The sequence below is a fragment of the Sciurus vulgaris genome (assembly GCF_902686455.1).
Source record: "Sciurus vulgaris genome assembly, chromosome: 2".
NCBI classification, from domain to species: domain Eukaryota; kingdom Metazoa; phylum Chordata; class Mammalia; order Rodentia; family Sciuridae; genus Sciurus; species Sciurus vulgaris.
Window position 1 is genome coordinate 2,040,662 of NC_136462.1, and position 22,622 is coordinate 2,063,283.

A 22,622-nucleotide genomic window follows, 5' to 3' on the forward strand; every position below is an offset into this window, starting at 1 on the left:
ACAGTTCAAGGGTTGGCGAGTGCCATGCAGGGAGTTAGTGTGCACAGGGTGGGTTCACGTGAGTTGCTTAACCCTGAGTCTGGCTGGTTTGGATGGCCCTGAATTCCAGGTTTTGTCTTGCCCTGCCCTGTGAGACTAGGTGTGTGAATACTGGGCTGCTGCTCTTCTGGTGGCGCACTGCCCTGGGGAGTAGCAGAGGGGCAGCGCCCGCCAGACTGAGCACGTGGAACCTGGGAGGCCAAGGCTGCAAAGTGCATTTGACTCAACGTGGCTTGCCCCTCACGGCCCTCAGGGTGTGGAATCCAGGTCTGTGGGTGTCATGGCAAGTGTGGGGCCGCCTGAGGGTCAAGAGGCAGTAGGGTACAGAATGGGCCCTGTAATTGCACCCTGAGCTCCCTGCCTCCCCAGGGGCCAGTGGCAGAGCCCTGCACCTGCTGGTGGCATGCTCTGAGTGGGATCTGGTCTGGGCTCTTCCTGCACCACTCCCGGCAGGAGGGGCGTGTGCTGGGCATCTCTGAATCTGGTGGCCTGGCCGCGTGGAAGGAGGTTCATTGTTCAGAACAGAGGCTTTGAGAAGGCACTTCACAGATGTCGTGTTCACAGTGATGTGCTGGATTATATAAAGGGTGCCTTGTGGTGGGTTGCCGTAGCTGGGCCCTCGAATCTGATGCACTGGCTGGGTGGACAGTGAAGTGACGACACACTGGCCCTTCCATGGGGATGCAGCATGGGCCAGGGAGGGGCACCACTGTCCCAGACACCTGCTCTCCATTGTGGCTTGGGGCTGTCAGGAAGGTGACCCTAGGCAGTGTGCAGGGGCAGGGCTGTCATGACCTGGCAGTGGGTCCTCGTGAGGCCTGTCCGTGGGTACTAGAGCCTGCTCTGGAGAGAGACTGTGTTCAGGATCTGTCAGAGCCTGGCCCAGGCTGTTTTGGGGCCTAAGAATGCCCTCTCTGCCCAACAGGTTCTGTTTCAGAAAACTTAGAGTGGAGGCTCTGAGTCATAACCCTACTTCTTTCTTTTTTTTTTGATACTGGGGATTGAACCCCGGGGCGTTTTACTGAGCTACATCCAATCTTTTTATTTTGAGACAGGGTCTTGCTAAGTTGCCCAGGCTGGCCTCAACTTGTAATCCTCCTGCCTCAGCCTCCCAGGTCACTGAGATCACAAGCTTGTGCCACCATGTCTTTCCTGCTGCTTTGACAGTCTGAAACATTACACCCAGCTGAATACTTTTGCAAGGATCTGTGGAGTGTGGGGTGCTCAAGGGAAGCTGGTTTTGGAGCCTGTGCCAACTGCACTATCCACTTGGGTGGGGCAGGAAGAACGGTTTTTGGAATCCTGAGAGGCTGTTTCTGCTTCACCTTCTGGTGAGGGGTTGGGCCTAGACTGGAGCAGGAGTGGGAGCCAGATGTGCACACTTGTGGTCCCAACTCCTCAGGAGACAGAAGCAGGAGGATCACAAACTGGAGGCCAGCCTGGGCAACTTAGGCTTGGCAACCCGTCTTAAAGTAGAAATGAAAGGAGCTGGGAATGCAGCTTAGTGGGAGAACACCTCTGGGTTCGGTCCCCAGTAGTGGTGGTGGTGAGGTGGTGCAAGAACAGCAGCCAGCCTCTGGGTTTGGTACCTTGGTTCTTAGCTTCAGTTGCCATTGCAGGAAAATGGGGAAGGACAGTCTCAATGCCCCCTGGCACGTTGCTAGAGAGCAGGGGCCATGGTTGTATAGACAGTGGGTGTCAGGATTGTGCAGAGAGTTGCACCAGTGTTGTGTAGACAGTGTCAGTATCGTGCAGTGGGCTTCAGGGCTGTGTAGACAGCGAGTGTCAGGGTTGTGCAGGCAGTGCTGTCTGGAGCCCCTGTGCCTCCTGTCACGGTGCCTGCACAGCCAGTGAGGGTGGGCTACTGAGTGCCAGGACCTTTGCCCAGTGGGAGCATCCTGGGTTCTGCTCTAGAGTGTGCTGTGGGCTGGGCCTGGATTCAGAACAGTAGGGACCTACAGAAGCGTAGAAGCTGGGCTGTCCTCTTCTTTGGTCAGGTGGTGGTCCCACTCCTCCGTCCTGAGGCATGTGGTTGCCTCCAATACCCTCTCTTGTCCTCTGGGGCCTGAAAATGGTAGTGTCGGGTCCTCCCTTGCATATCTGAGTCCCCAGGACTTTCTGTGAACAGCTGCTCTGGGCTAGACTCGGCACTGTGTGGGTTTTTTTTAAAAGCTATTTCTTGAACAGACAGCAAAGGTTGAATGGCATTATTATTTTCTTATATGGTGCTGGGGATGGAACCCAGGGCCTTGTACCTGTTAAACCCAGTTTACCACTGAACTAATCCCCAGCCTGTGCCTACCTCTCAGGAGTCTGCATGTACTGGTGCAGGGCACTGCTTGGCACCCAGCAGGCACTCAGCAAGTGCTTGAGGAGTGGAGCACCAGGTGATGGGCACCTGAGTGGGCAGGTGCACAGGAGCTGCTCCGTGCAGACCCTGTGCTCTCGAGGATCACACTGAAGCCCCTCCCACTTCTGGTTCCCCTGACCAGGCTCCACACCCCCTCTTGAAGCCCCTTGTCCTCCTTCAGCACCTGGGGGTTGTCAGGTTCTGATAGGCCTGATGTTCACCTTAGCCTCCCTGATCAGGTGCTGAGCTTAGGTGTGGCAGACAAGGCTTGGCTCCTGGGGTGCAGTTCTGATAGGTTCTGTGAAGACGCTCCTTAACTCTGGCTGCAGACATGCTCCTGGACCTCAGCGACCTGCTCCAGGTAGACCACTTTCCCCAGCGGAAGGGGAGATGGGCACGGCCTGCACCTCCCCATGTGTGGAGGTGTCTGTGCTGCCTGTTGCAGCAGGAAGCCTCCAGCTGCAGGGTGGAGAGGCTCAGGTGCCGCAGGCTGGCTCTGCAGGGGTGGGAGAGGGCTGCAGGGCTGTCCTGGTATCGTTCAGGGCTCAGATGACTCAGCATGAGAACTGCTGGAGAGAACCATGTGAACTTTGGTCTTAGAAAATGGAGCTTCCTTAAAAACAAAAAAATTGGACCCCCATGTATGTCTTAAACTATGGAAAAATCCCATACTTAAAAGTCATGTGCGCTTTCTGGGCTCAGAGAAAGCAATTTTTGTTGGATTGCTTGTTTCCAAACAAATGCACATTGTGGGAAGACCCTCCCAGGGATGCTCACAGTGTGGGCAGGCACCAAGACACCACACTGTCTCCACTGATGGATTTCTGGGTCTGGCTGGGGACTGACTCAAACCCTTAGCCCGTGGCCTGGATTGTGGCAGGGCCCTCAGGCCCATGGTGATCACTGCTGAGGACTGAGAAAGAGAGGCGTCAATAACAGTGAAGCCAATGGCACTGTGAGGATGCCACACTAAAGAGACATCTTCTGTCCAGATCTGGGTGCCCCCAGGGGTGTCAGATGGCGCTTTGTATTTTTGTCCCCTCAGCTGTCTTTATAGATGGCATGTCTTAGCAGTTACTGCTGAGGTACTATGTGGTAAGACTGAACATAACCTGTTGGAATTGTGATGATACAGTGGCTCCACATTTCAAACATGCTGTGCTCAGATCAGGGCAAGGCTGTGATGCTGCTTCACACTGGTGACTTCCTAGTAGGAGAGATGGCCATCAGGGCCAGACAGCTACAGACGTGACTTGGGCACTGCTTGAATGCAGTAAGGTGCACTACTTGTTGGCCCTGGCTTCACAGCCTGTAAGGTGGGAAAACAGCCAGCCTGATAGGACAGAAAGTGGGTGGTGACAGCTGAGGTCCCTGTGCTGGCCCAGGAGTCACATGGCCACAGTGGACAGAGACTGTTTGACCTTTAACATTTCAGGGGCAAAACTAAGTGCAAGGTCTGGCAGCTGCAGGAAGTTGGGCCATGTGGCCGCTTGGTTGGTGTTAGGGGCCAGCAGGAGGAGGCTGGCAAGGTGGACCCTTTGCTGGGGAGGTCCACAGCTTGTACCTTTGTTTCTCTGAGATTCCCCTGTTCCCAGGGGCCAGGATGGGACTGGCATTCAAGAAACAGGTATAAATGCACTTGCCTGGGTCAATGGAGACCTCACCCAGAGGATTCACCTCCTGCAAGGGCTGACTGCTTTGAGGAAAGGAGTACAGGAAGTTGAGAGACCACCTTGAGTTTAGATGTCATTTTAGTTCTTGATTCATATGCATCCTAAAATTCAAACCTTTCCCTAGTGTACAGCGAAGGCCAGTGACCCCCAGCTGGGATGGTGTGAAGGGACCTGTGCAGGAAGCACTCTGGGTACTCTTGTGGGCCTGTGAGGAACTCTGGGTCCCTTCCTGTCGCAGACAAAGGTTGCCACTTGCCCAGATGCACAGCCACTCAGGTAGAGCCAAGGTCCATGAGAGGGTCTGCATGCAGAAGGCCACTGCCAGCCTGGAGATGAACAGGAGGGCCAGTCAGCTGTGTCCAGCCTGAATGTCATCACAAGTGCAGGAGAGTGAACTGTTAAGACTTGTTAGTGGGACAGTTTCTAACAAGCAGCACTCAGAAACAGCAGAGTGGACCCAAGGATTGCTCCAGCCCAGACTTTAAGACCAACATGGAGAGAAGGCTCTCTGGGAAGAGCTGTGTACATGTACACGAGCGTGACTTTTTGTTCATTTTTTTGTGGCACCGGAATTGATCCCCAGCTCCCAGCCATTTTTGTTTTGAGACAGGGTCTTGCTACGTTGCTGGACTGGCCTTGAGCTTGTAATCCTCCTGCCTCAGCCTTCTGAGTAGCTTAAGTAGCTGAGATGACGAATGTGTGCCTCCATGCTGAGCCATATGTAGCTCTTAAAATCTTTTGACTTCCAATCAAAGCCCCTTCAGAGGCTTTGCATTATTCAGGTCTCGTCAGCTAACCCTGTGTCTATCTGGGATTATGAAATAGACAGGTAGAGATCAGCCAAGGATATTCTTGCAGAGGATGGAAGTGACTTATTGGAATCCTGGTGGGGTCCAGAACAAGGGCAGGAATCCTCTTGTCAAGAGTATGCCCACACTGCTGCCAATACCTTGGTCACACTGTGTGTGCACATCCCACACTGTGTGCATGTGCTCACATCAGGCACATGCACCCACACCGTCATGCACACCTACACTTGCCACATGCCCACACACCACTGTTTGGTGGACAGACCCTGGAAACAGATGGTGGAGCTCTTTCAGAAGGAATTCTGCAAGCTGCCAGTCCTTAGGCTGGAGGGCACTTTGGACTACTGCACCTAGCCAGGGCTGGAGGTGACCAGTAACAGTCACCCGCTGCCTGGATGTGGAAGCCAAGTCCTGGCCTTCCCAACTAGACAAACTCCCTGAGCTGACACGTCCCAAGCACTCCCTCCAGTTCCTGCCCCTAATGTAGACACCTTGCTTTTGCCCTTGGGAGTTTGTAAGCCCCTGGGGGGCTTTGTGCAGGAAAAGGGTCCTTGTTCAGAACTGGGCTTGATCAGGCAAGGAATTTCTTTGGGGAGGCCTGTGAAGCCTGAGAATAGGAGTCACAGGCTCAGGCTGAGACACTAAAGCCCTCGCATGGGCCTAGGGTGGGCACTAGGCTTTCCCTGCCCTGCGTGTTGTTTAAGCTACCCAACCTGAAAGACTGGCCACCCTCTGACCCTACTTAGAAGCATCTTTGCCACGGCCTGCCTGTGGTTAACACCTGGCTCCCAGAGCAGCCAGCTGCACCCAGGTGCTGAGCCATGTGCTTGGAGGTTGTACATACAGTCAGGTCCCTGCTTTTCTGACAAGTGATGGTGCTCCCACCACCACCAGGCAGCCCTCAGGACAGCCCTGCTCCTGTGACTCCTTCCCCACTGTGGCAAGAAGAGAGCAATGGCTGGGGATAAGATCAGGGCAGCAGGCCTTGAGGTAGGAACAGATCAGGATCCCAAAAGAAATTCAAGACCAGGGTGGATCACTGGGCCCTGGAAGTGTGGGGTGGAGGTGGTGTGGCTGGTCCAAGTGCCAACAGCAGGTCTTGGTTCTGAGTAGTGCACCATGCACTGCTCAGGCACCCTCCAGGTGGGCTTTCTAAGCAGATGCAGGACGCAGTCATTGGCAAGACAGTGGAGTGGAGCCTAGGCAGTTACCTAGGAGGAAGGTGGTCTCCAGGACCTGGGGGTCAGTGGAGACAGCTAGCTCTGAGGCATGGCTGGTGGTGTTCTCCACTGGCCAGCTGGGAGCTCAGATAGTGGATTCTTAAATGACTGAGAAAGAAAACAAACAAGCATTTCCTTAAACACTAATGCATTTCTGGCTGTGCTCTTGCTGCCACAGGTGAATGTGTACGTGCTGGGGAAGACGTTTCTGCTCTTGGCGAGGGAGCTCTGCATCAACGCGCCAGCCATAGGTATGCGGGGCCTGGGCAGGTGACTGCAGGGCCTCTGGGACCAGGGGAGGGATGCCACGGCAGAAGTGCAAGACTCTTAAAATCTGCCAGGAGCACAGCCGGGCTTTACTGCTGGTGCAGCACTAGAGGGCACACCACCGTGCCTGCCAGTGTACATGGAGGAAAATGCACATGGTGCTGCGTGCTGGGAGCCTGTCTTGTATGAACAGGGTTTGAGGAACACACCTGGCCACCAGGTACCTTTAAGAAGGCAGAATTTTCTCACAGATGGGATGAGAGGCAGCTCCTGGAGGCAGGTGCTCTCAAAGCACTTTTCTCTTTCCCAAAAGTGGTTTCCTTGGCTTGCCCATCAGCAGCATCTGGCATTGTCGTCTTATGATGAAGAGGCACCACCTGGGCCAGGGCAGAGGGCTGGGCCCCTGGTGCTGGGCCAGTGGGACACAGTTAAATGCACACGGGGCTGAACCCACACCCTGCACCAAAGGCCACTGCACTGCCCATGGGGCTGCCCCTCCCTTTGGAGGTCAAGCAAGTACCATGGAGTACTGGCACAGGAGGACAAAGGCCAGGGCCTGGAGTCAGCTCCACCATGGTACGCCCTGCGGTGGGCAACAGTGGCCCACCATCAAATCTGCCTTCTGTGGAGGGTCTGTCTGAGGTGCTAGTGATGCTGTGGGAAGCAGAAATAGCCAGAGTTGACCTCAGAACCCTGGCCACAACCAAGGAGGGAAAGCCAGTCCAGACACAGGGCCCTGAGGGGACAGATGGGTTCCCTGGGTAAGCACTCAGCATGGCTCAGCAGCACAGGCTTTCTCCCCACAAGGCCAGCTGTGTGAGTGAACCCAGCTCACAGCTCCTGCAGTCACTTGTCTACACTTGGCTCTTGTTTCGTGAAACCTTTATTATGAAAATCCACTTAAATAGATGAACTATTTTAAGTGACTTTTCGGTAGTTTTGGATTTGAAAGGGAAGATCTCAAGGTAAGCTTGGAGCCCTGTGGAATCCAAAAGGGAGGGAAGAACATCCAAGCACCCAAAGCTTGAGTGCCACTGTGGGAATGTGGCCAGGGCCCTCTGCCTGCAGTGTGCACCCCGTGCACAGAAGACACCGGAGACTCTGCCTCCAGGCTCAGGCAGCATGGAAGAAGCGCCCGCTTCCCACACCTGGGCTGAGTAAGAAAGGGAAGCCCTTAATGTCAGGCCCTGGGCAGCATCCCACACGGTCTCCAGGTGCCTCCTAATCTCAGGCATAGAAGATGAGCTCTGGGATCTGCCCGCCCTGCACCCCTGTCCCATTGGTGCTGTCTGAGGAGCACTGGAACTGGAAGGCCACCTTCCCACACTGCACTTCTGTCATCCCCTCCTGCCCAAAGTAGCTAAGCTCGCTGCCATCCAAGACAGCACTGGCAGTGTAAAAGGTGTCCTGCTCAACCTGCACTGGGTGTTCAAACCAGACCGGGAAGGTGTTACTGGATCCATCTGACACAAATTTGGTCAGGTTCTGAGCCAGGACCATCCCCAGCCGCTTAAGTTCAATTTTAACACTGTACTCAGCCTTCCCAGAGCTGGACCCATACAAGCCCAGACCCGCTATAAACACCCTCCTGTCCACAGCAAACTGGATGCTGTCACAGCGCCCCCGGTACCGCCACTGGTTGCTGCGATAGGCAGAAGACTGGAAGCGGTGGCACCTCTGCGGAGCAAGGCCCTTCCTCTTGGTCAGGGGAAAGTCAAGGAGAGGCTTGTTGGCAGCCGTGTACCACAGGAAGATGTTGTGGGTCTCCTCCAGGGTCAGGATGTCCGACTGGGCAGCACCATTGGCAAACTCCTCCAGAGTCATGGTTGGGATCCGGACCAGATAGAGGGCTCGCCCCAACACATGCCTCTTATTGTGGGGGGTGGCTGGCAGGCCCTGCCTTTTGCACTCTGCCTCAGCCCAGTTCAGGACAGCCTCAAAGACCACTGCCTCCTTAGTGTTGAGGGCCTCACGGGTCACAATGATCTCCAGCGTCTGCCGGTCAATTTCACAGAAGCCTTCAGACCGAAGGGCCATCTCAGCCTGTGCATCAATGACCTCCCAGCAGCGCTGGGTCAGCTCTGGTTCCTCGAACAGCCGGCTCTGGGACAGCAGGACGCATGCATTTTTGGCTTCCAGGCTTGTCTCCAGAAAGGTGACACAAGCTTTTGCCAGCGCAGGCACAATGTACTTCTTAGCAGCATACAGAGTGGCCAGCACCGTGTCAGCCTCCAACTCGATCTCATCACTGTACATGTACCTGGGCAGGGCAGGGACCTGCGTCGGGGGAGGAGGCCTGCTCTGGCTGGCCTGGGTGATAAGCCTATGGGTTCCTGTGCACATGCCCTCCCGGGGAACTTCGGAAATGAACCACCCCATCCTTCTAGCCCGTCAAGAGGAGCACTTACTTTAACAAAACCAGGAACGCTGCTGGCTCCACGTCAGGAATGTGGATTTCTGACTTGACCTCTGCAAGGTCCCCATAGAACATAGCATAGAAGACAGAGCTGCCTACAGCCAAGACGTACTGTGGGTGGAAAAGAATCGCGTGAGCCACAGGGCAGTAAGGAAGGCCTGGGAAGGCCAGCCCTGGGACAGCTGTACCAATACCCACCTTATGAGCGGGCACCCGCCTGGCCGCCCCCAGCGGCCCCACGATGAAGTGGACATCGGCCATGAGCTCGTTGTTGAACATCAGCGCGTTCCTGCAAGAGCAGAGGCACAGGGCTTGCACTGGGCGCGCGCCGAGCCACGGGCCGGCCAGGCCGACGAGCGGGCGGCTCACCTCTCGCGCAGCGTCGGGTGGAAGGACTGCCAGTTGGGACTCTCGGGGTTGTTGTTGTCGGGCGCGGGCGGCGCGGGCGCGGGCGGCGGCGGGACGGGCGCCGGGCGGGGCGGGCTGCGCGGGCTGGCTTTTCTGCCCGCGGCCGCGCCGGCGGCGTTGCTGTTGGCGATGTCGGTGGCGGTGGCGGCGGCCGCGGCCGCTCCGGCTGCCGGGTACAGCTCCGCGGCCATCTTCGCGCGCAGGGCGTGGGGGGCGGCCTCCGCGCTCGTCGGCGCCGCGCCGCGCGTCCTCGCGCCGCGCCGGGGCCTGGGGGGCGGCTCTGCGAGCACCAGCAGGGAGGTCAGGCACTGCGCCACCCGCCCGTGCAGGCAGGCCAGCGGCAGCAGCATGGGGCCGCGCGGCGGCGGGCGCTCCTGCCCTCGCCGCGGCCCTCCCCGAGGCCTCGGCCCGCCCCGGCACCCGCGGCCCGCAAGGGGCCCGCCCGCCCGGCGCCCGCGGCCCGGCCGCAGGGGGCGCCGTCCCGCCCGCCCGGCCGTCCGCCCTCGTCCGTACCCGCCGCGGCGCCTAGGCGTCTCGGTGCGTCGCTGTGCGTCACGGCGCGCGCCCGCGGCCCCGCCCCCAGGACGCGAGCCCCGCCCCTCTCCCCAAAGGTTCGGCCCCGCCCCCGGGGGGCGGGGCTTCCAGGCCGGCCCCAGTCGGGCGGCGGCAGCGCGATGTCCGGCTGCCTCCCCTACTGCCCCTGCGATCCCTGCTGAGCGGCGGTACACGCCTGTCACCTGAATGCTGCACTCCCTCCCGCCTTACGTCGCACGCTTTTTGTCACCCAGAAATGAGATGCTAGAAGCTCAGGTGTTGCAGAAAAACCGGACGCCGCTGATTCCGCTTCTCACTAGAGCAGCTTGGCGACGCCCCGAGGTCCCCTGCCACACCGCGACTTGCTGCCGGGGCGCCCTGCAGTCCCCGCCCTCCACCCGCCTCCGTGAGGACTTGGTGGCGCAGGACGCACCCACCTCTCTTGCTCCCCGAGGCTGCGAGGCAACCACCTGGGACCGTGCTTCAGCAGCCCCTCTCGGGGAAGTTGGTGGTGGCTTGCTGGTTTTGTTTTATAAAGGTATCAGAGGTGAAATGCTGTCTCAGAGGACTGTTTACTTAGGGGCTTTTAGGAGCGGGGGTTGCAACTCATCGTGCCCCAGCCAGTTTGTTGTGCCCCCTCCAGAAGTGAGGGGTCCCGCAGCCTTGTTAATAGTCCACTTTATTTCCAGTTGTTAATTCACGGGAATTTATATCCTATTGTCTTCGTTTGCGTTTCTTTAATTATGAGTACAGTTGAACATCGTTTTGCGTTTATTGCCCATTTGTATTTTGTTCTGTATTTTGTTCTTGTGCTTTACCAGTGTTTTAAATAGATTGTCAGTAGTGTTTGTACTTTGTTTGAACAGGTTCGGTAATTTATATCATTGCAGACTGGAAGTAACCACTCATTGATGGCCCTTTCCACTCTGCCCTGAGTGCTTTGTGTAGGGAGGAGGCAGAACTGGCATTCTCCTTGTGGGAACAGGCACAGAGGAGTTAGTAATGTGCTCAGGATCCCTCAGCAAGTGGTGGGAAACAGGGTTGGTCTTAGGCACGCCCCGCTGGGGACTCTCCTACCCTCTGGGACTGTCCAGTGTGATCCCCCCTCTTGCCTAGCGGTGGTTCCAGCTGGCAGTGCTCAGCAGATGTCAGCAGGCCCAGCGTGAGGGTCTCCAGCACCCTCCATGCTGCTTGTTGGTAGCTTTGTACTGAGCCTCAGTAGTTGGTGACACCTGGCACACCCAGGCCAAAGAATGGAGCACGTTTTCTGTTTCTTCCGTGGTTATCTGTCTGTCTGAGTGTTCAGCTTCCTCAATTGGGAGAACATTATTTTCAGAAGTTAGCTCCCATATTCCTAACGAGGGCCTACCCAGAATGCAAGTCAGGTTGAAAAAGACCAACAACCCAGTACTTAAAAATGGGCAGAGATGCGAACAGACAGTACCCAAAAGGAAGTGAGCTCATGGACAGTGCACACATGGTGCGTTGGCAGGGGTGACACCGCTGAGTCCCCCAGGTGGGAACTCAGAAGACTGAGAATGCCAAGTGTAACTCGTACAGCTGGTGTTTTGGAAAGCTGCTTCAGATAATCCCAAGAGAAAGCGTACACGTGCCCACCTTGGATACAGAAGCCACAGCAGCGTCTCACAACTTCAGAGCCCACTCAGTGTTGTGCTGGCCACTGTGTCAGTGGTTCTGTCCCAACCATCCATTCTCAGAGAAATGATAAAGGCCTTGAACAATTTTTAACAAAAAATACAAATGACCAGAATGGAGACAGTCCTCATGTCTATCAACAGAAAGGGTGAAGGAATTATGGTATGTTCATGCAGTGGACACAGTGGGAATGAGCTGTGGCAGACACACCAGTCCTGAGCAGACAGCCGCCTGGGGGTAGTAGACAGCATCCTGACCAGAGGGTAATAGGAATGTGAACATCTGAAAACTCATATTTCAGTAAAAAGTCATCCCTTCCAGCTCGAGTCTTAAATGTGTTAATGGTATGCATGGTATTCACTTGATTTCTAAAAATCTCTACCTTGGTATTCAGTTCTTTTATAGTCCTTTTATAATTCCTAAACATGTTTCTTGATTACACTTGGTGGAGATTTGTATGTTGTTCATTGATCCTTGTAAAGTAGATTTTACTTATTCTTTATTGTAATCAAACATATTTGCTCCCAACTTTTTAAGTTTTTGCAGTGCTAAATCCATGGCCATGGCTGGGCTGTGGCTCGGGGGGAGCACTCACCTAGCATAAGTGAGGCCCTGGGTTCTATCCTCAGCACCACATATAAATAAGAAAGGTATGTGTCCATCTGCAACTAAAACAAAATATTTTTAAAAAATCAGTCAATCCATGGCCATGTGCATGGTAGGCAGGCACTTCACCTTGAGCTCGATACCGCAGGCCTCTCCCCTAGGCAGCGTGGTATCCTTAGCTCTGAGCACATGGTCGCACAGCACCTCATAGAATGTACTCGCCTTGCATGGTGAAACTCTGTTGAACAAATCCGCCCATTTCCCCATCTCCCAGCTCCCGTGGACCACTGCTCTCCTGTCTGTCTCTGTGATGACTCTAGGGACTGCGTGTAAATGGGATTATACACTATTTGTCTTTTTGTGTCTGGCGTACTCCACTGAGCCTAATATCCTAAAAGTCCATCAGTGTTGTAATGTATCTTTCCTTCCACTGTAAGGCTGAGTGATATTCCGCAGTGATTTACGCCTTCATCCACTGATGAACTCTTGGTTGCTTCCATGTTTGAACTATCGTTTTGTATTGCTGCGACGGTGGGAGTGCAAATGTCCCTTGGAGACCCTGCTTTCAGTTTTGGGTTTCTACCCAGAAGTATAGTGCTGGGGCACATGGTAGGCACTGTGATTAGTTTTCATTTCGTTTTCTGGTGCTAGGGATCGAACCCAAGGGTGCTTAGCCACTGAGCCACCCCCGGCCCTTTTTATTTTTTATTTTGAAACAGGGCCTTGATAAGTTGCTGAGTCTGGCCTGGAACTTGCAACACTCTTGCCTCAGCCTTCCAGTGGCTGGGATAATTGGGCTGCTGTGCCCAGCTGTGTCGTAAGGAAATGTCACAGTGGCTTCCTGCGTGGCTGCACCGTTTTACATTCGCAGCAAAAGTGTGCAGACTTCCCACGTTCTCTGCAGCCTTGCCAACACTTTCTACAGCCTTGCTTCTTGGTGGCAGCCATGCTAAGGGTGTGAGGTGGCATCTTGTGGTTTTGGTTTGTCTTCCTGATGATAGTTTTGCGGAGCATCTTTTTTGTGTTCTTTGTGTGTGTGTTTGTGGTCTAGGGATTGAACCCAGGGGTGCTCTCTACTGAGCTACATCCCAGCCCTTTTATTTTGAGACAGGGCCTCACTAAGTTGCTGAGAATGGTCTTGAACTTGGGATCCTCCTGCCTCAGCCTCTGGAACTGCTGGGATCACAGGTGTGCCTTCCACAGCCAGCCTGCACATCTTTGGTGAAGTGTCACCTCGAGTCCTTTGCCCATCTTCTGATCAGCTTGTTTGTTTTCCCTTGTTATTGAGGTATCCGAGTTCTTTCCACATTCTGGGTATTAACCCATGATCAAGTATGTGGTTTGCAAACATTTCTCTCCCATTACATACATCAGGCGAGAGGCTCCTTTGCTTGGTGCAGAGACCTTTGCAGCTGAAGTAGTCCTGTTTGTCTGCTTCTGCTCTTATGGCCCTTGTTCTTGGTGCCATGTCCAAGAAATTGCTGCCAAGAACAGTGCCGCAGAACTTTTTCTGATATGTTCTTTTAGTGGTTTTGTATTTTCAGGTTTTTTGCTTAGATAATTTGTTTTGTTTTCTTTTTTTTTTTAAACAATGTAACTTTAAAAAAAATTTTTTAACATGTTGATAGACTTTTATTTTATTCATTTATTTATAACTGCTGTGAATCGAACCCAGTGCCTCACACATGCTAGGCAAGTGCTTCACCCCAGCCCTTGGTTTCATTTTTGATTTTGCAGTGCTGGGTTGAACCCAGGGCCTCGTGCACACTAGACCAGCACTGTACTGAGCTGCATCCCCAATCCTTTTAGTCTGTTTAGAGTTAGTCTTTGTACATGTTGTAAGTAAGGGACTGTCTTCACTGTTCTGCCTGTGGAAATCTAATTTTCCCTGCACCATGTTCAAGAGATCATCCTTCTTCCATTGTCTTCTCAGTGCCTTGTCAAAGATCTTTTGACCATGAATGCAGGGTTTATTTCTGGGCTCTCTGTTTTGTTCTATTAGTCTATGAGTTTGTCTTTATGGTTTTATTTATTTGCTTTCTCTATTAGTTTTTTTCCTACTTTTTTTTGTTTGTTTGTTTGTTTTGGTGGTCTGGTGATTGGACTCAGGGGTTCTCTACCACAGAGCTACATCCTCAGCCAGCCCTTTTTTATTTTTTATTTTGAGACAGGGTGTCACTGTGTTGTGCAGGCTGGCCTGGAAGTTGTGATCCTCCTGCCTCAGCCTCCGTAGTACCTGGAATTACAGGCCTGTGCCTCCATGCCCACCCCCTTTGCCTAGGTTTAGGGATTTACTCTTGTTTATTTTTGGCTTCCTGTTGTTTAACTGTGTGACTTACTTTCTTCTCTGTCTCCTCCTTATTCCTGGAAGCACCTAGGTCTGTAAGAGCCTGGAGGGTGGCCTGGCTTCCTGCTGGAGAGGGGCTGGTGCTCCTCTTGGTTTTGTGCAGGGTGGTCAGAGGCATCTGCTCTGAACTGTATTAAATGTAGGTTTCTTTGTTCCTTAATACACGGCCATTGGTGTAACTGCTCCGGACTTTGGGGAAAGGATTGCTCTGTAGGTATGGAATTTAACCCTGGTTGCTAGTGGAGTCCACAATGGTGTCTGGCTCCCTGTTGGTCTTTGTCCCTGAGGCAGTCTCACGTTTGAGAGAGCTGTTACAGGCACCCGTGGTTGGGGTGGCTGTGAGGTCCGTTTCCAGTGGTGCTTGCTCACTATACTCTTCTCGCCCTGTGCCTAGGGACTTGTGGCTGTCTTTCCCTCACACAGTGCTCACCTCTGTCCCTTTCGATGCCCTCTTGCCTGTCACCCAGTTGGCTGGGCCAGCACGGCTGTCCAGGGGCCCCAACCCAACCTCTGCCCTTCATCTTTTTGCAGTATTTTTTGGTGCCTTTTTATCTAAGCTGATGAGGGATTTAGTGGATGTCATGTGATTCACATCTAGGTTCGTTTTATCTCACGTGGTTTTCTTCCTTTTCTAGTTGAGGGTCCCATGCCCTACCTGGCGTCCTGACTTACTTGTCTTGAAATTTTTACCGTATTTCTTAAGCAGCATTTCAAGGATTAACATCGGAGTCCCACCCAGATCAGAATGAGATCTTTGGCACACCTCTGATCTCTAGTTCTGATGGCTTGTGTTATTGAAAACAGTTATAAATCTTGATTATTTTAAAGGGTCTCTCATTTTTCTCTGAATAATATCTTTTTAGCAACTATATTGCCAAAAATCAAAGAAAGAATAGTGGGAGTGGGCAGTAGCTGTGGACTCCCACCTGAGTCCAGCCTTGCTAGGTAGCCTCGTGGTCTCAGGCAGTCTGCACAGACTCTGCCCTTGGCTCCCACCCCTGTCCACAGCTGCCTGGATCGGGTTCCTGGGGAGGGCTACTGGGATCCTGGGTCAGCCTGGTGATGGTCGCAGCTGCAGGCTGTCAGTGGGATGTGGTTGAGGTCCACTCCTGGGCTTGCGTTGCTCTTGCCTCAGCCTCCTGAGTAGATGGGCGGGCAAGGCGTCCCTGTGCTCGGCTCCTTCCTGGTCTTTCTGTTGGCCGGTGATGGAGCTCCTTAGAGGACCTCGTGTGGCTTCAGGGACCAGAGTCCGCTTTACGTGGAAGAGAACGGTGGCCTTGGGGCACAGCTGTGCTCCTGTCTTCCTCCTCTGCCTGCTTGTCTCCACAATGGCCCTGCCCTCCTCTGCTGCCTGAGCGGCTCTGTCCCAGCCTCTCCTCCGCAGGCTCCGCCCTGTGACCTCTCTTCAACAAGGATTTGCTGGACAGCCTCCCTGGTGTGGTCCTTCAGTGCACTTAGATGTGCCCACGGGCCAAGATCAGATGCCCTGGTTCTTCTCAGGCACCTATTGCCAGCTCCACTTCTGTGCCGGGCGCTAAGGAGAGCCCCACTGACCTGCCGCCGGCCTGCTCTCAGCGGCCATGTGTGCAGACCCACGCCTGTCTGCTGGCTTCCCGGCTCCCTCTGAGCCCCGGAGACCATTGGGGCGTGGCTGCGCTGCATGGTCCAGAGGCTCCCACCTGGCCGCGGGAGGGCAGCCGCTGTGCACTCTGTACAGCGGACACAGGGCTCCCACTGAGGACCAGAGGCCGCGTCTCAGGGGTGGGGTCTTGGGAAGCCCGAGAGCACAGGAGGTGGAAAACGGTCACTGCAGTGCAGGGACACCACTTGCCCTGAGCTGCCCGTCCTGCCTGTCACCGACTGTGCGTGCACACTGAGGTTCTTCTGCCTTAGACCCCTGCCTGTACATCCCACGCTTTGCTCACCTGCTGGAGTTCGGGGAGAAGAACCACGAGGTGTCCATGACAGCCTTGAGGCTCTTGCAGAGGATGAAGAGGGACTGGATGCACACAGGCCGGCGCCCCTCCGGCCTCTGTGGAGCAGGTACAGGCTCTGGGCTGGCCACCTCGATCTTGCAGTCCCACTGGCTGGGCATGCAGACACAGTTGGCATCTCCTGTCCTGACCCTGGTGTGTGTGTGTGTGTAGCTGGGGTTGGAGTGAGGGTCCCAGCGCCAAGCCTGCAAGGCAAGTGCCCCTAGCCTCGGCCTTGTCCCTTGTGCACCGAGCCCACAGGTTGTGGATGTTGTTGCCAGAGTGAGCCTTGCCACAGGGTCCTCAGCCCTTAAGGACTTCCAGTAGCTTCCCCGTTGCCCTCTTCACCTCCTGAGATAAGGGAGAGGAACTCAGAGGCCAGAGGCCCTGCTGGACACCTTGGCCTTGACCCTGGGTTTTCCACTCAAGGTGGATTGCTTGTGCTGTTGGTGAGGTTAACAGGGCGGTCCTTGCTGCTGAGGTTGCCCCTGGGCAGTTGTCCTGTGAGTGCCTCGGGGCTGTGGCTGCTGCAGACAGTCCCCATGCTTTGCTCTAGGTGCCTGGACAGGGTTGGACTGACGGGCCTGGGCCCAGGTTCCCTGCCCAGGAGCCCTTGCTTGGCAGAGCCCTGTCCTTCTCTAGCACCCGCAGTTTTGTCTCCTCCTTAGAAGGCCAGGGGCCAGCTTCTGCAATCAGCTAGTGTGGGCCTAATGCCAGAGACCACACTGGTACTGCAGATTGTGGGCCCCTGGGTCCACCATGGCCTTGGTTAACAGGCTGGCCAGCACCTGTGGCTGCATCCTTATCCTTCCCAGCCTGGCGTCACTGTTCCAGTCCTTACCCTTCCCAGCCTGGGTGTCACTCTACCAGTCCTTACCCTTCCTAGCCTGGGTGTCACTCTGCCAGTCCTTACCCTTCCTAGCCTGGGTGTCACTCTGCCAGTCCTTACCCTTCCTAGCCTGGGTGTCACTCTGCCAGTCCTTACCCTTCCTAGCCTAGGTGTCACTCTGCCAGTTTTTACCCTTCCTAGCCTGGGTGTCACTCTGCCAGTTTTTACCCTTCCTAGCCTAGGTGTCACTCTGCCAGTCCTTACCCTTCCTAGCCTAGGTGTCACTCTGCCAGTTTTTACCCTTCCTAGCCTAGGTGTCACTCTGCCAGTCCTTATCCTTCCTAGCCTAGGTGTCACTCTGCCAGTTTTTACCCTTCCTAGCCTAGGTGTCACTCTGCCAGTCCTTATCCTTCCTAGCCTGGGTGTCACTCTGCCAGTCCTTACCCTTCCTAGCCTAGGTGTCACTCTGCCAGTTTTTACCCTTCCTAGCCTGGGTGTCACTCTGCCAGTTTTTACCCTTCCTAGCCTAGGTGTCACTCTGCCAGTCCTTATCCTTCCTAGCCTAGGTGTCACTCTGCCAGTCCTTACCCTTCCTAGCCTAGGTGTCACTCTGCCAGTCCTTATCCTTCCTAGCCTAGGTGTCACTCTGCCAGTTTTTACCCTTCCTAGCCTGGGTGTCACTCTGCCAGTTTTTACCCTTCCTAGCCTAGGTGTCACTCTGCCAGTTTTTACCCTTCCTAGCCTAGGTGTCACTCTGCCAGTCCTTACCCTGGGAATCCTCAGCATTTCACATACAAGCCATTGCCAAGTCAGCTCATTCTCAGTATTTCTATTTTAATCCTTGCTTTTAAAAGTGGCATGTGATACAGCCACAACCCAGAATGAGGTAGGAACTCTCACTGCCCAGGAGTTCCCTGCATAGCACGAGGGAAGGTGGGACCTGCCCTGCCCCCTTGCTCAACTGGAGGAGCCATGTCAGGGGTGTGTGTTACTGCCCTGGCTGTCCCTGTCCCTTTCCCAGGCAACAGCAGACGAGCTTTGATTTCTCAGCTCCCGATCCTGGCTGAGTTTTCTGAGGCCCTCTTTTTCTTTTTTAGCACTTCTGGTTGCAGCCAGAATGCACGATTTCCGGAGAACAGTCAAAGAAGTCATCAGTGTGGTCAAAGTGTGTGAATCCACGCTACGGAAGAGGTAGGCTCTTCAGTGGGAGCTGGGCTGCCTGTTGGAGCTGCTGCTGCCCTCTGGGGTCTCCCTGCTTGGTGGAACACCGTCTTCAGTCCCAGAATCTGCTAGGTGAAGTCTTGCTTGAACTTGGTTTGCAGAGGGGCCCTGTCTTCCGCCCCAGTCCTCGGTCGAGTTCAAGTGAAGCATGGTTTGTGGAGGTGCCCTGAGTCACAGGTGCCAGGAAGCTGGCAGAGAAGCTGCTCTGGTCTTCCTGTTCAGGGTGGTCTGTTCTGGCCCAAGTGCCTGCAAGGCGTCTCCCCGTGGGAAGTCAAAAGCCACCCCATTATTCACCCCGTGACACATCCAGCAGGTGACATGGGTAGGGGCCTCACACTTCTGCGATGGTGGTATTGAGGCTGCTCACAGCTCTGGCCTCGATGCTGGCAGGCACAAAACTGCTGCTGTGTGTATCACAAGTCTCACACTCTTGATGCTGTGCTTTGGGTGAGATAATCCCCACAGCAGTTTCCAGAAGCAGGGGAAATCATCTCGCCTCAAGTAGTCAACTTCTAATTCTCTTCAAAAACTACTTTGTTGAACGTTTTGAAGATGGTAGAAAATGTTTAAGAGTTAAGCATTAGCCAGCCACGGAAGTGCAGCATCCCCACCTGAGACCCTGGGCACATGGAGACTCTGACCCAGTGCCCCTTCTTGCTCAGCACCCGGGGCATATGCATGGCAGCAACGAGGGCACCCCGGCCTTCTCTCAGGGACCTGGCAGGGACTCGGACGCTGTGGCCGGGGACTGGCCTGTGCATGTGGCAGTGCAACCAGGGCCTGTGGCAGCTCTTCTGTAGACTGTGTTTCAAATGGGCCTTCAGAGCATTGACTATCTCACTTCCCCGTTCCAGGCTCACGGAATTTGAAGACACCCCTACCAGTCAGCTGACCATCGACGAGTTTATGAAGATCGACTTGGAGGAAGAATGTGACCCCCCCTCTTATACAGCGGGACAGAGGAAGCTGCGCATGAAGCAGGTAGCCCAGTCCTGCTGCTTCCCACAGCGCTGGGGCCTGGAGAGCATGTGCGCTCTGCCAGCTCCTCCACTGGTCGGCCAGACACCTGTGTGGCTGTCTAGCTGCACTTGGTCTGCGACCTGGAGAGGCTCACTCTGTGCGGCATGCTCCTGTGAGCAGACCTCCTCCCTCAGCTGGGCTTTGGGGGCTGCGTCCGCGGCCTGGAGAGGCTCACTCTGTGTGTGCGGAGCCTCCCTGAGCTGGGCTTTGGGGGCTGCCTCCATGGTAATGCCTGGAGTGCACCAGAGCCTGAGGCACCACCTGCGACAGACCTCGCCATTCTGGACCTTCTGTGCCTGTCTTTCTCCTGCGCCAGGCTAGGCGTAGGGGTAGGCGTGAGCACAGGCGGCTGAGCCTGGCAGTGTGCAGTGGGCGCACCTGCCTGGAGGCAGACCTGACCCCTCCCGTTGGGCCTGGCTTTGGCAGGCCCCATTCCCAGTCGCCAGGAGGGCTGTGTTTTGGGGCCAGCTGTAATGTGATTCTGCCCTCCCCCCGGGGTTGGCACCATGAGATGGTTCCCCTGGCCTGGTGGCCAGCGAGGCTCACCAGCATTTGACTCTTTTCTTTCAGCTTGAACAGGTCCTATCAAAAAAACTGGAGGAAGTTGAAGGTAACTGTTTAGACTTCCCATGTGTGTTTCATCTTTGTTGGAAAAAAATGCCTTGTGTTTACCTTTTGCTTGTAATTAACTCCTATAGGTGAAATATCCAGTTACCAGGATGCCATTGAGATTGAACTAGAAAATAGCCGGCCAAAGGCAAAGGGGGCACTCGCCAACCTGTCAAAAGATGGTGAGTCCCACCCTCTCTCCTTTTCCCGGAAGACTCCAGGCTGACACCCCGAAGACCTCTTCCTCTTGCTAACCCTGGATCCCATTCCTCCTGCTACCCCTTCCGTGGTCCTTCTCCCACCCAAGGCTGCTGGTCCCCTGGTCCTGACACTGCTGAGTGCCAGCTGCTTTCTAGACTCCCGTCAGCAGCCCTGTCCCCCAGCAGTTCCTCCCAGCCAGCCTCCTGCTCCTGCGCCTCAACTTCCCTGCAGCCCCTCAGGTCACTGTTCTCTCTCTTGGTGCAGCAGTGCCTCTGAGAGGGACGTGGCCCTGCGGGGTGGCCCAGCCCTGCATCTGCCTCCTGGCTCCTCCCTGCTACCCACTCGGGCCTCCCGTGCTTTGCTAAAGACTGACTGTGGCGTGGTTGCTGTTTGGTGCCCGTCCCCTCCTGCCATGCCCTGGCCCTCCGGTCTCCTGATCAGGGGCTGTCCGGAGCTGCCTCGGTGTTCGTGTTGCTTGGTGGGCCCCTCTCCCAGGCTGGGCAGAGGTGGAGGAGTGCTTGGCTGCCCTCCGCAGCATCTGGTCCTCAGTGGGTCTTGCAATGCCTTTTGTCCCCATGCTGCCTTCTGTGCCTTGGGCTGGGGCTTGTGGTGTCCCTTGCGCCAGCAAGGCCAGGTCTCTGTACTCTTGGGGATCTCTGCTTGTTGAAGCCAGCACCACGCGTGGCTTGGAGACTACCTTGCCATGTGTGTGGGATCCGGGAGGAAGGTGGGCGTGCCCGCAGGTCCCCGGTGTACGAGCTCCACTTTGTCATAGCCTCCTGAGAGCAGGCATCTCTTCCCTCTGGCCCTCTGCGCGTGTGACATCTTCATCCAGGCCTTCTGTCTCGTCTGGCTGCCCTCAGTGGCCTCCCCCTCGTTTCCACGAGTGCGCGCTGCTTATAAACAGTGCCCACTTCTGGGTGCTTGCTTTGTGCTGCTCTGTGATAGGAATTCTGTAGTTGCTTTTAGTTGTTTTCCAGTTATCGTTGGGTTTTCTAAGTAGTTAATCACATCGAAACCTACACACAGCAATCCTTCTGCTGTTCTTTACTAGTATTTCTTTCTCACATCTGGTCTGTTGCCTGGCCCTGCGGCACCTTGCTGAATCTCGGCGGCAGGAGCAGGCCTGTCCCCACCGCCAGCTTCGCGGACCAGGGTGTACGCTTCCAGCAGGGTTCTGTCTTGCCCATCATGCTGAGGGAATGGCCACCCGTGAGCCTCCGTGTTCCTACCTGGGGGCAAGTGCGTGTTTCACATCGCAGGTTGGCGGAAGTGTTTCTCTGATGGCGATGCCTGCCCTTCCTGGCCTGGCGCACTGCCTGGCATGGTGGTCGCCCGTGAGCCTCCCAGGGCTCCCGCCGCGGCGCTTGCGGAGTCAGGCACAGCTGTGTCTTTGTCCCCGGGTTTTCTTTCGCCGCTTCCTACTCCATCCCATGTTCCGCGTGCTTTCCTGGAGCCGGCCTTTGCGGTGCTTCCGGGTGCACTGCCTGTGCGCCGTGCTGTGGCTGTTGCGTTACCCCTTCCTTCCTTCCAGCTGCCCCGCACTGCCCTGTCCACCCACTGCTGACTGGCCTGCTGTGGTCTGGGGATGCTGCGGGCTTCCCAGCTCGGGTGGCTCGTTCTGGAGCGTGGAGGGAGCTTCCGAGGCCTCGGGTGGGCGTCCTCTGGCCTTGGTGTGACGGCTGTTTTCCTGGCACCTTAGCCAGGCGTGTTGCTGCTGCAGTGTCTGTGGTGCAGGGTCCAGGCACGTGGCAGCCGTAGTCACGAGGGAGGCAGGCACCCGACATCCTGGCTGGGAGGCCAGCTGACCCTGTGTGTGGTTACTGTCCATGCACCCTTGAGCTACCTGGGCCTCTGGGCTGGGCCTCACTGTCATCTGCTGGGTGTCCTCTCACACACAGAGGTGGCCACTGCTTGCTGCCGCTGCTGTGACATGTCTTCTGCCCATGGCACCTGGCCCTGCCCAGGTTGGAGGCCAGTCCCGGGGGCCATGGTCACTCTGTCTCGCTTGTCCTTCTCTGCCACTCTGCCCACCTGGGGGTCCCCCTTACACTGTGGAGACCTGGTGTGACTGTTGGCTCCAACCTGAGGGGCCTGATTTCTGCCGACAGTGGGTAACCCTTTCCACGTGCTGCTCTCTGAGCTCAGTCTGGGTTTCTGCTCCTGTGTTTTCTTTACCTAGTGTCTCCATTTAGGGCAGCGTCTGATCAATTTGCCTGATAAAAAGGCGTGTTCCTCCCGCCTTGCCACAGCTGTTTGCTTCCCGCGGGGCACCGTGGGAGGCCGGTGAGGCTAGAGACAGAGCACGGGGTCCTGAGTCAGGCCCTGCGGGACTGTGGTTTCTACGGTCGAAGGGGCCTGAGAGCAGAGGTGGTGGGGACAGGGTGAGGGGTCCTCCTGCCATGTGTGGTGCAGCTGTGGCTCTCAGCGCACACCCAGGCGCC

At 55.5% G+C, this 22,622-nt stretch overlaps 2 protein-coding genes across 4 annotated transcripts in view; one reads left to right on the plus strand and one right to left on the minus strand.

Annotated features, from left to right (window-relative positions):
• The window catches only part of BRF1 (BRF1 general transcription factor IIIB subunit), a 50,450-nt gene that overhangs the window by 16,740 nt on the left and 11,088 nt on the right, over nucleotides 1-22,622 (plus strand). For both annotated transcript variants that reach the window (XM_079127447.1, XM_079127446.1), the window contains exons 4-10: nucleotides 2,719-2,750; nucleotides 6,270-6,342; nucleotides 16,219-16,368; nucleotides 18,225-18,318; nucleotides 19,203-19,329; nucleotides 19,939-19,978; nucleotides 20,067-20,159. In XM_079127447.1, coding sequence (XP_078983573.1) covers nucleotides 2,719-2,750; nucleotides 6,270-6,342; nucleotides 16,219-16,368; nucleotides 18,225-18,318; nucleotides 19,203-19,329; nucleotides 19,939-19,978; nucleotides 20,067-20,159 — 609 coding nt within the window. The remainder of the gene's footprint in view (nucleotides 1-2,718; nucleotides 2,751-6,269; nucleotides 6,343-16,218; nucleotides 16,369-18,224; nucleotides 18,319-19,202; nucleotides 19,330-19,938; nucleotides 19,979-20,066; nucleotides 20,160-22,622) is intronic.
• Nucleotides 7,565-9,720, minus strand: BTBD6 (BTB domain containing 6). Of its 2 annotated transcripts, XM_079127450.1 has the most exons (5): nucleotides 9,634-9,652; nucleotides 9,144-9,236; nucleotides 8,973-9,063; nucleotides 8,767-8,885; nucleotides 7,565-8,618 (listed from the first exon to the last, which is right to left on the minus strand). In XM_079127450.1, exons 3-5 carry the CDS (start codon nucleotides 9,051-9,053, stop codon nucleotides 7,586-7,588), a joined length of 1,233 nt encoding a protein of 410 aa, XP_078983576.1. In that variant the 5' UTR covers nucleotides 9,054-9,063; nucleotides 9,144-9,236; nucleotides 9,634-9,652; the 3' UTR covers nucleotides 7,565-7,585. The 2 variants fall into 2 exon arrangements, with proteins under 2 accessions (XP_078983576.1, XP_078983575.1); XM_079127449.1 differs by having other exon boundaries at nucleotides 9,144-9,720.

Bases quoted from the DNA above. Each gene is read 5' to 3' on its own strand.
- BTBD6 (XM_079127449.1), bottom strand. From the start codon at position 9,532: ATGCTGCTGCCGCTGGCCTGCCTGCACGGGCGGGTGGCGCAGTGCCTG. The intron at 9,064-9,143 runs GTGAGCCGCCCG...CTGCTCTTGCAG, and splicing joins CACCCGACGCTGCGCGAGAG to GAACGCGCTGATGTTCAACA. The intron at 8,886-8,972 runs GTGGGTATTGGT...TTCCACCCACAG, and splicing joins GGCGGGTGCCCGCTCATAAG to TACGTCTTGGCTGTAGGCAG.